Raw genomic sequence first — 14,675 nt, forward strand, 5'->3', positions numbered from 1 at the left:
TTATGAGTTTCTCTTAAGGTGGATTTTTTTACAATAACACTTTGAAGCGAACACTTAACTGAAAATGCCTTTGCCGCGAGAGATCACTGCAAAAGTGTGATTTCGATCTATCTCTGAAAAACACACCGTAAACCAACATTTTTTTTAAAGTTTTATCAATACTTCTCAAAACGAACACTTCCCTAATTAACTTTAGAGATCGGAAGAATGTGACAGTTTCGAAATTGAATTTTCTTCGTGAATACTTGACCTTAAACTCAATATAGCAAGCGTGATATCAAAAAGCAGTCTTGAATATCCTTTGTAAACCATTGTACCAGGCGAGATGTTAATGACTTCCAAAACACAAACTATTGCCTGAACCTCCCGCATATGATAACAATTTTCTATATCAGTTTCATATTCTATTTCAAATCTAAAAATCTGTTCTCTCGTCATTTTCTTTTACAAGTATTGTTGTCAGAAATAGCTATGATGATATTAAAGATGATAATAATTAAGATTATTTATCGGAAAATCCCCGCGAAACGCAGGAAGCTCTCAAAACTGATTCATTCCCGTATAACAATCTCAAGTAACAAACGATCGCTCTGTTAACTATCAAACTTTCCCTAGTTCCTTTATCATTGTCTGTTTTTTGTTGGCGAATCTGATTCGATTTTTCATGGATCATTTATTTTTTAAAAACATCATCACCGGCGTTGTCTTGAAGAAGAGCGATTATTCTTATCGTTTTGAGCAAAAATATCTTAAACCGGCGAGGGCTGACTATTAACGTAATTGGATCTGACCGGTGTTCTGACTGAGTCTTCCCTTTGTTTACAGACCTCTCGTAATCCTTGACCGCTGACTAAATCTGTTTGCTTGTATTATTCTGACACCAATCACAGAGCTTTCAGTAAGACACAAAAAATGGTGGTTCCCTGAGAGGGTAAGCTACGCATGCTCGTACCACTTATTTCTTTACCCTTAAAGATTTTCTACCCCTAACAAATTCCGTTCCAGTGCTGAACAAAGAAGAAATATCTGCAACTCGAGTATCTTAGTTTATTGTATCTCACGCCTTTAGATTGCAAGCGGAAAGGAAAACATTGGAAAATAAACCGTCAATATATCGCAGCTTAAATCATCGGATCATAGCCTCATCCACCCACTTTTGCGTCTGTGTATTTCCACTGACCTTTTTTGGGTTGAAAATCAATCGGGAAACACTTAGAAAACGAGACGAATTATCAAGGCACGCAACGTGAGTTGAAAGAGTTTTATATAAAAACCTTGAACATAGCACAAATGTGATTCCATTGGTAGTTGCTCGCCATTTCTCTCATCTTATTGGCTATATTATAATTATGTGCTGGGTCAATGACCTTTTCAACACTTCCTCAAGTAAGAAAAAAACTGACCCCCCTTGTAGAGGACAAATATATAGAAGGATTAACAGAAATCAAAAGCTCGCGTGTCAGTCGTTCTGTATAGAATTTCGATTTTTTTTTGAAAAGTTAAGATCCTTGAGTTTATCTTTTCCTCCACTGAAATTAGTATTAATACATAAGATCAAAAGGTAATCCACACCTATTCGAATTTTCTTTTAGCGATAAATTCCATCTTTAAAATAAAGCACGTTATGTAAGAATCACAAAGGCCGTGGAAGTTTTTAACTGAGGCGGCCAATCCTTCATGGATCGACTGAGACCTCACAAACAGCTTAAAACTGAAGAGGAGCTCTGAAGGTAAACAGAATAAGATGACACTGTCTGGCCAACTTTAAATAAATTTGGTTAACACTTACGATCTTATCTTAAATCGTAAGAATTTGTCTACTTTTCATCAATTACTCAAAAACCATCATTGTTTGTTAACTTGCCATGATTTTTCCAATGAAGTCATCGACTTTTGCTGAGCCCCACTTAACTGAATACATTAGAGGCCATAACTAACGAAAAAAACAAAACAAAAACAGAATTAGCCATAAAAAACTTTGACCTGGCATCTTAGGAACTGTTGCGTGTTTTGTGCAAATACTTCAGAATTTTGTTCGACCTTTACCTGCCTCGCATGTGACGTAGTGGTGTTTAATGAGATCTTGTGGATTATTATTATTGAAATACCTGCACGGTCAAAACTCTAATCAATAATTAGGTTATCAGACAGTAATCCTGTCTACAGTTGCTGCTGAAAGTTTGAAATCACGTGCAATAAAATGAAAAAGCTAAGCAGAGCTTCGCCAACAATATTTCATGACTAACACATTTTACGAACAGAAGGCTGCCGTAATCTTGTGCAGTACATAAGCTGCGAGATTTTTATTAAAATACTGATGGAACAACTCTTTCCTTACTGAAAGTTTTTCGTATTTTTAATACCGAGTTGACATTCGATATTGCTCTTATTTTTTTAGTCTCTATTTCCGACGAATTTTTGAAAGCATTTTGATCACAAGAAAATCCACTAAACGGACCCCAGGAGAGGTTTTGTTTACAAAAGTGTTGAGTAATGATTTTTGGTAAGTATTTAACAAGGATTTAAGGCTAAACTAAGGGATACGAGAAGAAAGCCTAACTGCTCCAATACTTCCTATCACTTGAGGTACGCTAAATCTCTCTGTACCTTATATTTTGGGTCTGAAGACCCAGTAGGCACGTTATCGATTACCTAGCTCCAGTTTTGATGCTGATGTTGTCTAAAATGGCTTCACACCTCAGCTGGTACGTAAAGGATAAGAAAGTGATGTTGTTTACAAAACTGTCCTTTAATTCATCTTGTTTTATTTTATATATATTCACACATGCTACTATTCGAAGATTTGAAGGAAACGGTCCGGAAATAAGGCTGGAGCCAGAGGGGGCTTTATGTATAATTAGTATTCTTATTGTAAGGAGAGTTCATTCAAAAATCATTTTTCACTCCTTTAGGATCTATGCTCTATATTGGTCCTCGAAAAGTATGATAAAATTGCGATATATGCATGAGAAAGAGGCAAAATAAGTCTCGATCAGCATTCCAGTCTGAAAACACAGAATATAGCTGGCTGTTATGCAGGTGTTGATTGAAGACTCACAACTGGTCTTTAACATTAGTTTGCGAGAGTTGTTTTGATCAAGTCTGTGGAGGTTTGAGTTTTTCAGTAGATCAATCTGAAAGGCAACCACAGCAAATGTCTACCGATCTGTACGTAACCACACACTTGCTTTGAATCTTGTCTCTGCACATTCCATAGAGATTATCTGTGTTTTATTCACATAGGAAAAAGTTAAGTTCAGAGTCTTGGCTATTTTTAGCCAAAGAAAGTTGTACCTTTTCACATGAAAATACGAGGCGAGTAAAAAGTCCACCGACACGCTTCAATTCGTTGGAATGCCTTGGCATGTCTCGCTTAAAAGGACGCGATATATTTCGTTTATCTGGAGACTTGTTTTGAAATTGGTTGTGTATTGAGTTTGAATTTCGAGTCATCGATAACTTTGTTATTTTAAGCATGTGAGATGAGGATATATATTTCTCATCCATGTTAACAATGATGATACTAATTCAAAAAGAATGAATGTTTATTTTACTCTTAGTGGCATTCTCTGTGGTGCACCCAGGATTCCGTAAGAAAAATTTCCAAAAAGACTCGCTGAAACTTGAAGGCTTTAGTCGTGCAGACCTAAGGGTCAAAATATCAGTCTTTAAGTCGAATTATGTCTAACAAGCTTATCAAAAGTCTTAAAAGACTTATCTGAAAAGTTAAACGTCTTAGACATTTGAACGTCTTGTGGAAGTCATAGGACTCGCCTGTGTCACCCGCGCCGAGACAAAGCTTTCTTTTCTTTTCTACTCTGACTTGCAAGGTACGAACCCTCAATTGTTTCAAATCCTGTGCTAAAAAGCTTTGTAGTTAGGGCTATGAAATCCTCTTCCCGGCCAGGAAGTCAGGGAAAACCCAGACATCAATATACGTGTTGTGTGTGGATCAGATATTCACTACAGTAAAGCTTTGTAGAGGGAGTTAGACTCTTGGCAAAATCTGCAGCTTTGTGTGACTGTCTTCAGTCTCTAAGTTGAAATTCAAGAACATTTTGAGGCCACCCTAGTCTAAAAAGGAGCAAGAAAAGGTGACGGGCATGTTGATATTGTTTCTATTATCACGCGGGCACACAAAACGGAGTCGAATTTCCCCAACAAAGTTCAATAATAATGAAAACCCCTAGCACTGACATGGCTGAATTTTGGTGGTAACTAGGGTCACATTTTTTGATGTGAGAACTATTGAAGCTAAAATGTTTAGATAACAACAGACGAGTTATACCTATTCAAATCAATATGATCTAGTAAAGTTATTAAGCCACGTTGTTGAAACTGCCACGAGTTTATCTTTTAGGGGAAATAATGGAGAATGAGGCGAATAAAAATTGAAAGGAAGGAAGGAAGGAAGGTAGGATCAAAAAAATGAAACCACAGTCAGGTGCATCTTAGCGTGGTCGGACATTATTGTGACTTTATCTAATCTTTATCTCTTTACTAACTCTTCAGTTTATCTTTTTAATATTCTTCATATTTGTTTTCTGATGTTTATCATCACTAACCCGCCGTCATTTCCACGGAGGTCATCGCTCTCCTGACCTGCTTACCCTGTTGTAGTTTTATCTTGGCCAGTCACAGTTCAGACACTATCCAAAGATGTCTTACAAAAGTAATTGTGTTTAGACTCGCTTCGTTCCTGTGTCTGTCTATCTTTAATAGTCGATGCTATCAATTTTCAACTGTTTGAGTACTGGGTTAAAAAATATGAACCTGTAGATAATTGGATAGACTAAAATCTTTGCAGATGAGATGGCAAAACTGACCAAATATTGTAAACACACGGAATTTGATATGAACTTCACCCTTGATACATGTATCCCTGACGTAAAGTGGTTATCCACGTTTCACATGTGTGACTTGTTAACAGCGCATTAGACTCAATTTTGGAGACGACAGGTTCGTACAAAGGCCAAGACAATCCGTCGTCACATGATCATCAAGTTTTTTTTCTTATTAACATGCAAGTTTGCCGTTGAAGGCCTTCCTGGTCTATGATAGTTGAATTTGCAAATTTCTAGAGATAATGGTTCACTTTATAGTTTGTTATACATGAACTCTTGGCAAATAATATTTGTGGAAATCAGTATTAACCATCGAAACGGATACAAAAGTAATTAAATTATGTTCAAATGATTTGAAATCATTGCAAAAATATTGTGCTTTTACTACACGAGTTCATGTTTCCAGTAAAAGAGCCTCTTCTGGGATCCTGATCTTTTGAGTTGCCGGACACCCCATTATGACAAGTAAATAATAACTTAAGCTTAAAACATAAATCTTGCCACATGTTTTTCCTGTAATAACCAAAAAGGGGATTGAAAGGCTTCTAGTTCTTGGCATGTTCCTTTCACGAGACTTCCTAGTCAAGGACGATATACTCGTATATTTAAGTTGTTTACAGATCTATCATTAACACATGACTATACCTACCTACATTTCGGCTGTTTCCTAAATGAATTTTCCTTCAATAAGTATTTCTGTATGAAACAGAGGACAAGCGTAAATCAAAGGCTTTTAGAATAACACTGAATATTAATTGGTCGTTTGCTTGCATTTAGAAGATGAGAGTTAATTATAGCGTGTACATAAGTAATGTTACTAAAAGAGTTGACTAGACTGAAATAACACAATCCGCAGAGTTCATTATCCTGGAAAATATTCGGACAGGTATCAATTGATTTCTTTGTGCTGAGTAAAGTTCCAAGGATTAAGTTTTTCAGTCTTAAGAATACTTTAGCAAAAACAGCCTTGCCGATTCCTTCTTGGTTGAATTCGTGATGTCATACGATTTCAATCTATCGATCAATGATACATTAAGTTTGAATTTAATGCGCACGTTTGAAACTACGTCAAAACTGTAGGTACAGGCTACAACATATATGAGTTTTCATCATCCAACGTACTTAGCTCAATCTCGATATTATCCATTTTAATGGACCAAAAAGAAACCTCTTACTTTCGCTAAAATCTTTTTTATTTTCCCAAACGTTTGGCTGATGCTTTAAACACCTCTTTACAACCCGAGGTACAAAAATCCAACGAAAAGAGTAATTCGGTTGGTGGAAACTTTGTAAATGTGCACCTCATAGCGATCTTTTAGAAGGCAAGCGAATTATCTAAAGCTCTGGACACCACCTGCATGGCTGATTTACGCGCTCATATGTAAGCCTTATCACCATCTAGGGTCAGTTATACTTTGCAATGCTCGTCCTAATACAAACCTTAAAAGCAAATTATAACAGTAGCAGATTCAGTCACTAACAACCAGCAGATAGATACCTAAGAAGTAAACCTCTTTTTGAAAGATAGCCATAACGTGCCAATCGATATTATTCAATGACATCTGACACCTTTCAGCGCTGTTTTGAGCAAACCATGAAGATAACTGGAAATTCCCTATTTATTTTCAAAATGGAACCTATTAGCTCTTGAAATATGTTAGATACCTAATTTTTTTTATCATCAGTTTTTTTTTTTTTATTGACGGTACTTAGGAGCTGACCGCCAGGCATGTTTTCAATTGGTGGAGTTTTTTTCTCAGACAGAACGCTTGAAATTTTTACTTCAAGGCTTAATTCTCGTCTTTGTCCAAAATACATATTTGTACAAATAACACAAAAAAATGAATCCAGTATTGTCTTCGGCTGCTACATGCTGGCCAATTGGGTTTCGGAGATCCTGTTTAATCGGTAGGTGAACATTTGACAAGAACCCCGAGGGGTTTGAGAAAACCCATGGATACTCGTTACTTTTGAAAGTTAATAGCCTCATTCGTCCTGTCTGAGACACCTTACCCAATCTGTGAGTATTCCAAAACAGAAATAAAGACATCTCTAGGATATGGCACGCTTCCTTATTTTGTTTACAAGGGGTCTTGCCTTTTAACATCTGCAACTTTTCATCTCAGGTCACGGCGAACAGAACGTAGATCTTTTAGGAATGCTAACGCTAAGCCACTGGTTTATACTTTGATAATAGGGGCGTCCTCCACTTAAGCACAAGAAATCTGCACGCTCTCCGAAGAGCCTACTACTCTGTCTGCTCTAAAGGTCCGGCTAATTGAAAAACTATTACCGGTTAGAACATGTTAACGGCAATCGAATGAAATATACCTTTGATTTATCTATATTTCTGTCCCTTATTGCAGACTCTATGATGCGGTTCACATGAGACTATAAACACCATAAATCAATCCTTGTTGTCAAACTCCATGACTGTCCCCCCTTCCCCCCTTCTAGGTAAGCAAGCTTTTTTCATCTTTGCCGGTAAATACCGGACTTACTGAATAACTGGCAGTATTCCACTCCACCACTGTCGTCACTAAGGGTCTGAACCAACGTCAAAACTGACACTAAAAGCCCACGCCTATGGGAAATGTCTTAAATAAAGCATACTTTATTTATTTCAAATTGTTGCTTTTTTTTAAAGAGAATAGACAATAAATTTTCCCTGAAGTGATATGCACGTTACACAAGCGCATGGTTCTAATCTAGTTTTGTGATTGGGTCATCTTTTATTTCTCATATGTGCGCCCTAATCTCAGCAAGTCAGAACACAAAACATGCCAGCTTATAACTGATTTGATTTGACATTCCTCTGACGAAGGGATTATTCCTAAAGTTGACAGTTTCCCAACTTGGCAGCGCAATGTGAAAATACGAATCACCTGATCCGCCCGAGATTAGCTCGCATAGAGATAAGAATTAGGAATTGGATTCATTCTAGTTTGCGCCGAAAAATACTGCCTATTGTTGGACTTGTCAAGTCGGCTTGCAGAACGCAGTACGTTTCCGTTTCCAGACGTTTATGTTTGACCCAGTGAAACTGAGTTTTCCTCCTGAGGATTCAAGTTCTTGGGTAAAGCAATACTTGTTTTATCTAAAGAAGGCTAGTTTTGGCTTAAAAAAAGTCATGTGTATTGTAATTGCAGTGGTTTGTGCTTTCCTAGTTATCTTAGATAACAACACCAGAATAATATCAAAATTACGTATGAACTGTTGATGGGGTGAAATAAGCTTTAGTAAATAGTTGATCTGTTTGGTAAGAAAATGTTGACTTATCATCAGCAAGGGTGGTAAGCCACGAGAGGTGGGTGAGCAAGAATTCTAACAAGAAAGTAAATCACTTTAGCCATTAAAAACTAATTCAAGAAGAGTATGGATAATGTCTTAAGCCAAATAGTAGAAAAGAGACTGGGACCATTGTCGATGTTACCAGAATGTGCCGTTACTTGTGCTGATGTTTTCGCAGTTTGACTCTGCTATGTCCTTTCTACATGGTATCAAATTAAACAACCCTTTGTTGAAATAAAGTAGGTATTATAAGCCTCAACTAAAGGTACTGAATGAGTATTTACAAATATACACATCGGTATGTACTATATGTATGGTCCTCACTATTGCCAGTTGAACTGGCTCAGGTGCAGTAACTTCTGTTTCCTTGTTGACGGAAATGCTTTAAATCTTTGATGATACTCATGTACGAAATACATAATTTTAACTTTCATTTACAATGTGGAGCTCATCGTCTGAAACGTGTCAGCTTAAGGAATTTTTTTCATTTTATTTGTTATTCCAAGTGTCTCAACATTTGTAGATTCTAACACAAAAGGATATATTTACCTTTCCGTGCACTGCACCACGCATAATTTAAGAATGATTGTCCGTTCAATATTTCTCCAGTGAATCCACCGAAGGTTGTTAAATTCTCACTTAATTAAACTAACCTCCAAAAAATGATGATTTCTTGCAAGGTATGTTGAGCGGCTGGTTTCCGTTTCACGCAATAAACTTTTCCTCGAAAGTGCTTTGACAACGTGGAATTATATAACATAACTCACCTTCAAAAGATGTCAATATGGAGAAGTTTTCATCTGGGTGTTTATTCAAGCCCGTAAAAGACTTCTTTCATGGATAGCAATGCATGCTTGTCAAATACGTGGCGAGGAACAGTTGTATACTTCATTAAAATGAATGCCAGCTGATACTTTGTGTGTACTTACCAGTCATCAAAATAGCTTTCACAGCATTGTTTAGGAACAAGTTCTCCGTGACACTTGTAAATCATAATACTTAATAATCGATTTTCAAAGGAGATATTATAAACTTATTAACATTTTCACACCAGCTAAGCCCATGCTGGAAAAAACGGAGACACTCATGTCACAGCGAAAGCTCAGTAAAGCGACTGCCCTCCGACGGGAATTAAGTAATTAACGAGCTGTTAGCGTCCGTTTATGGCAGCCAAGTTCCCCCCAAATAAGTGTTTTGGCTACTTGTAACCTATTGTGCGTGGGATCGAGTGAGATGCTTTGAAGAACAATGTCCTCTAGTCAGACAAGCCAGTTATGTTTGGCTCATGAAAATAACATCAATGACATGCGAGAGCTAGACTATAGTGACACTTTGTGGAGAACAAGCGTTGCCGTCGCTCATTCTCTTGTGTTTACTTTAAAATTGTTCATATTTTAATCGTTTCAAGCCTTGGCCTGATGTCAAATAGTCTCATGAGGTCCTGGCGGAAGCCATTTTGAATGGCGCCAAGTTGTTCCCGTTTTCAAAATAATTCGCGGTAAACGTAAGAATCGCCCGTTAATGAGCTCATTTTTTTTTTTATTTCGGCGTGAAAGTGCTTGGGAAGTATGGAATTCTTAATCTATGCGTTGCTGAGATATCCTTTAACGTTTTTAACCGGAGTCGAGTCCATACATTGTTTTGAGAGTCAGCGTGCGTCTAATTGTATTACACGTTGATTAATTACCGCCGACACATTAATGTTTCTCTTATTCTTCGTCGGCCTTTCCTGCCATTAATCACCACGTGTAAGAATCACCTGAGTGTTGCTGTTAAAACAATTTTAATGTCAGTCTCATTCTACTGCCATACATATGAAAGATCGTTAAATTCAGACAGGTCATCAGAAAGTTTCCGCATTTTGGTAGAACAGTTTTGGTTCTGACAGCTTTTCTAAGTGTGAGACTATCTCAACTTGTCAACGCCCGCTGTGGGTTTTGTTTACGAGCATTTTTCGGGCGTAATGTGGCATGTTTCGATACAGACAGACCAACATTTGCAAAGTATACTTTGTTCGTGTGTAATTGTGTACTCAGACCGTCTAAGAGCCACGCAGCTCTCACGAAGATGTTTACTCTAAGTACAGTAGGAGGTGGGAATGTTTATCGAAAACACCATAACGAAAAGTGTCAACAATCCAATATCTGCACGTCGTGAAGAAATATCAAAGAATTTTTCAAAGCAGAGATAGTTAGTTTGTTAAAAAATTTTTGTATCCACCCCCGAGAAGCCACAAGCGAAACGTTTTTTAAGGCGAGCGGGTTTCGAAAGGTTTTGAGCCTGATTAATGAGCTGTGAATTAGTTTACAGACTGGGTGGTAATAAGGCTACCAGAAGTGATGAAAGGATTGTGTAATTGTTTAAATTTGAGCTTCACACCATACAGCGTGTTCTCACGCACCTTAATGATCTTGCAAGTCGTCTAAAGATCTTTCTGAACTAACCGAAGTGCGCACGCCGAAAATTGCTGTCGATCAAGTCAGTGATGACCGCTGTCGCTTCTAATTCGTCACAGTTTACTTTGAAAAGACTAGTTAACCACCGATAAACCCTGCATTGTGATATAGTTTAACCACCTCTCGAGCTAGCTCTCAGTAAGGAAATTCTCTACAAGTCAATTTTAAAGCCGCTTTGCAGTTATTTAAGCTGAATAATCTCCAAAACAAATCTTGGCTAGGGCACTATAATGCCACGGTTTCAGTTAAGTCGTGTTGAACAAGAGAATAGAAGCTTTGCCTCATGATCCGTGGAATATTCTAAGTTTGTTGCCCCAATCACCTGAAATACTTTAGTGATAAGTTATCGAGATAACTTTGCCACTTTATGGGCATTTTATACAGATAAGAAGCGAAGGCATTTTGTGACATGTGCAAAACATAAGAATACACACTTTAATCACATCAAACAGATGAATTCTCTGGCGGCACATTGAAGAATTTTCTTTGTGTTTTTACCGCGGTCAAGAAGATAGATGACTTAACAGGAGCTCAGCTGGAAAAAATGTCCTCGCCTGTCCTCGCAGGAAATGCTTCTTTAGTATTTATAGCTCTACATGCAAGGATATGTCCTATTTCCGGCTAAAAATCTTGAAAACATTTTTACACCGCATTTCAAGACTATGTAAGCTATGAGTCAATTTTGACACCTTTCATCTGGCTTATGTGAAATCGCTTCCTAGAAACCTCTAATGGACTCGACAAACTTTCTGCTCACCTCAAGTGGGCAAATATTGGACCATTCTAATGTTAATGCTATCCTCCATTCATTTACTTTGTAAAGACTTTTATGAGCAGTTTTTGATTTGCGTAAATATCAGTGTCCAGGGAAACAAAAGATTTCGAACCTATCAATACACAGCTTGCCCCTCCAAAGATATCTCTGTTTATTGCCTCAGCGAGCCAATCAGGTGGCGCCAGAGTAATTTAATTTAAAAATATCGTATTACCTAGGAACCAATCCGAGACTTTATAATCACACGGGTTTTTGATAAAATCGCATCTTTAAACACAATCACAGTTCAACCAATTAGTGTATGTGAAATGGTCTTTGTCTCTGGGGCGTAACAAGAGAAAACGTTAATTGCTGCACAATAAATAATGTTCGATCGTTTTACAGGCTTGAGATGGTATAATCGCAACGAAACAGCCAAGCCTGGGTTACGTGTCTAAATCAAGTGGGCAGGAAGTCTTGAAAATCTCGGACACTTTGCAGTGGCGAAGGAAGATGAAATGCATGTGTCTGTTGTACCTCTTGCCGATCGCCTTCTTCAGGTTAACTGATTCTTGCTGCGTTGATTCTTCGAGCGGTCTCAAGAGAAAATGGGAGCTGTGGACACATCCAATCTTACGGAAACGTTCGGTGGATATCGCTCAAAAACGATTCCTCACGGCTTTGGGACTTGAAGATTTTCCAAAGCCGGGACGACATGTCATTCCGCACAAATTTATGTTGGAAATATATAGAAACTTATCTCGCGGAAACTACAAAGGGAATCAAAGTTATGATATGTTGCCGAGTACAGTTGTCGGAATTGTTGATCAAGGTCAGTTTATTATTATCTTGGAGGGTTTTTAGTAAGTGTTTGTCATTGTTTGTATTTGTTTTACGATGTTGCCAATCTCGTATTTCTTTAGTTGATTTAAGTTTCTTATGTGAGCGATTAATTGATTCTCCTTGCCTAATTTCCTCTCTTCTTTGTCAATTTTTTGCAGAACGCGGTTATAATTTAGCGACCCCGACCAGTCAACAAGTGTTTCATTTTAACGTTAGCAAAGTGCCTTCTCGGCAAGCTATTATCGATGCCGAGTTACGAGTATTAAGATTAGCGACAGTTAAAGAGAAATCCTTTACTAGTAAGCACGGCACAACTTACAGAGCAAAGCTTTATGGCAAGCGCATCACAGACATGCCAAATTTAACTCCGTTCGAGCCTTCATCGCACCACGACCTTCTCGATTCACTCGAATTTGACATTTCTGATGGCTTAGAAGAAAACTGGAACGTGTTCTCTGTCAAGAAATCGATTGAAAATTGGCAAAAAGCGAGAGAAAATTTTCACGAGTTAGAGTTACGCGTGGAATCTGCGCTGAGTGGCGATCTCATCCCACCGGAAGAACTGGGGTTTTCTAAAACCGGGCGCCTTTATAACAAGCACGCTCTCCTCGTGGTATACGCAGCTGATCGAAAGTCTCCTGATCTTATCCGGAAGCCTGTCTCGAACGAGAACAAAGCCGTAAGTAACGCAATATCACCGGGAAAAAGTGTTGACCCAAGACAGGACAAATACACCTCCGATCTTGAACACAGCCGGGTACGGCGAGACGCGAGATCCAAATCCGGGGGAAACATGAAGAAGCGGAGCCGAGGAACGAAATCAAAGCGTCGGCGAAAAAAGGATTCCTGTCGCAGGAAACCTTTGTATGTGGATTTTAACCAGCTGGGCTGGTCTACCTGGGTTATTGCTCCGAGAGGGTACAGTGCGTATTTTTGTCAGGGACTTTGCGAGTTTCCTATAGACAATCATTTAAAACCTACTAACCACGCAACAGTACAAACGATTCTGAACTCTGTGGCTCCTTCACTCGCTCCTCAAGCCTGCTGCTCACCCAATAAATTCAGTGCAATTAGTATTCTTTTTATAGATACAAGTGACAATATTGTGTATAAGAAGTACGAAGAAATGGTGGTAGAGCGATGTGGTTGCAAGTGAACCGACGGCAGACATGCACACGATGTAGTGAGTGATAGCCGTTTCTAACCCTCCCAGCTCAGTTACAGGTGCTGAGTTCTCCATGCTCAGGCAGCTCGCGCGGCTTAAGTATCACTGTTTTTATTAAATCATCACCTCTCCGGGAGTTTAGCGCTGAAATTGTGTACTATTGTCACCATCCGGCGCTATTTCAGAGTGTTCTCGAGCTCTTCGCACACTTTCAACACTTGAGAGTACATTTCCCGCATATATCTTCCACGTTGCGGGGTCAGAATGTTTCATGCGCAAGGTCGGGCTGTGTTTACTCAATTTCTTGAACACCGAGATGATTTAGTTTGCATAATCCTATTAAAATTATCAACGATATTGTTTATGAACTCCGATGGATTCTCTAAGATGCCTCTGGATAAACTGACAGCCAGACAAGTCTCTTCCGAAACCACTGAAAAGGACTAAGCTGGCGTATTTCAGCCGTTTGACGGTGAAACAATGTTCACATCCAAAGATTTTCATGTATATTAACTGTAATATCGTCATAGATTATTATTCCACTCCAGGAGTTTTATCACCTCTTTATTTTTATCAGATGACAAACGTCTTTTTATGTCAAAAATGACTACACATCATTATTATACTGAAAAGTATTTATGCGTAATTTTCCCTCTCGTATTTTGTCAATAATTTTCATAGATAATGGTTTGTTGGCGTTGGTGAATCGGCTGCCCAACCAAACAACAATGACGAAGTTTATCCATGATTAGCGAACAATCGATTTCTGCGTTTTATTACCTTGGTCGAATGTAAATACTGAATAAATTATTTAAGACTTCAAAAGGAACGTAGAAAAGGTCCGTGTTGCAATTGTTGAACTATTTTTATCTCCGAAAACGTAGACAGCTCCGTTAGTGTAATAGAAATTATTGTCTAAAAATAAAACGACGCTTAATTCAGCGTGTGGGTATACATGTGTATATGAGTGTTGGGAATCGTGTAACAACTACTTGCTGCGAAGTGACAATTGCTATGTAATGAATACAGTTTTTTTCAAGCCGAACCAATTGTACTCTCCACGTTATCGTTGGCTATTTGACGAAAAAAACCGTTTTCAACGTGCTCTTTTAAAAGTGCTTAACTCGATCCAAGGGGGAGTGGAGGCGTACAAAAGCACCTTACATATTTGAGGATAAATTGCTAAAGTGTGCCGTAACCGCAGCATCGTCTGTATCACCATTATCTTCCACACCGGAAAGAGAATATGCAAGGATAGATAACTGAAATGAGAGATGTCCTACACTCGATTTGATGTAATTTTACTATGCGATAACAAAGTA

At 38.2% G+C, this 14,675-nt stretch overlaps 1 protein-coding gene across 5 annotated transcripts; it reads left to right on the forward strand.

Annotated features, from left to right (window-relative positions):
* The first annotated feature begins 2,437 nt into the window (after positions 1–2,437).
* On the forward strand, positions 2,438–14,295 carry LOC131782220 (growth/differentiation factor 6-A). 5 transcript variants are annotated; one of them, XM_059098931.2, is made up of 3 exons: positions 2,438–2,503; positions 11,751–12,177; positions 12,347–14,295. In XM_059098931.2, the coding sequence occupies exons 2-3, from the start codon at positions 11,859–11,861 to the stop codon at positions 13,342–13,344; spliced, it is 1,317 nt and encodes a 438-aa protein (XP_058954914.1). In that variant the 5' UTR covers positions 2,438–2,503; positions 11,751–11,858; the 3' UTR covers positions 13,345–14,295. The 5 variants fall into 5 exon arrangements, with proteins under 5 accessions (XP_058954914.1, XP_066023632.1, XP_058954913.1 ...); XM_066167535.1 differs by lacking the exon at positions 2,438–2,503 and adding an exon at positions 2,551–2,586; XM_059098930.2 differs by lacking the exon at positions 2,438–2,503 and adding an exon at positions 2,567–2,705.
* The last annotated feature ends 380 nt before the right edge of the window (positions 14,296–14,675 follow it).

Source organism: Pocillopora verrucosa, chromosome 5 (assembly GCF_036669915.1).
Source record: "Pocillopora verrucosa isolate sample1 chromosome 5, ASM3666991v2, whole genome shotgun sequence".
NCBI lineage: Eukaryota > Metazoa > Cnidaria > Anthozoa > Scleractinia > Pocilloporidae > Pocillopora > Pocillopora verrucosa.

What these genes read in the sequence shown, in the direction of transcription:
- LOC131782220 (XM_059098931.2), top strand. Translation starts at nt 11,859, where the DNA reads ATGAAATGCATGTGTCTGTTGTACCTCTTGCCGATCGCCTTCTTCAGG. An exon ending in TGTCGGAATTGTTGATCAAG is followed by an intron (nt 12,178 to 12,346) that starts GTCAGTTTATTA and finishes AATTTTTTGCAG; the next exon opens with AACGCGGTTATAATTTAGCG.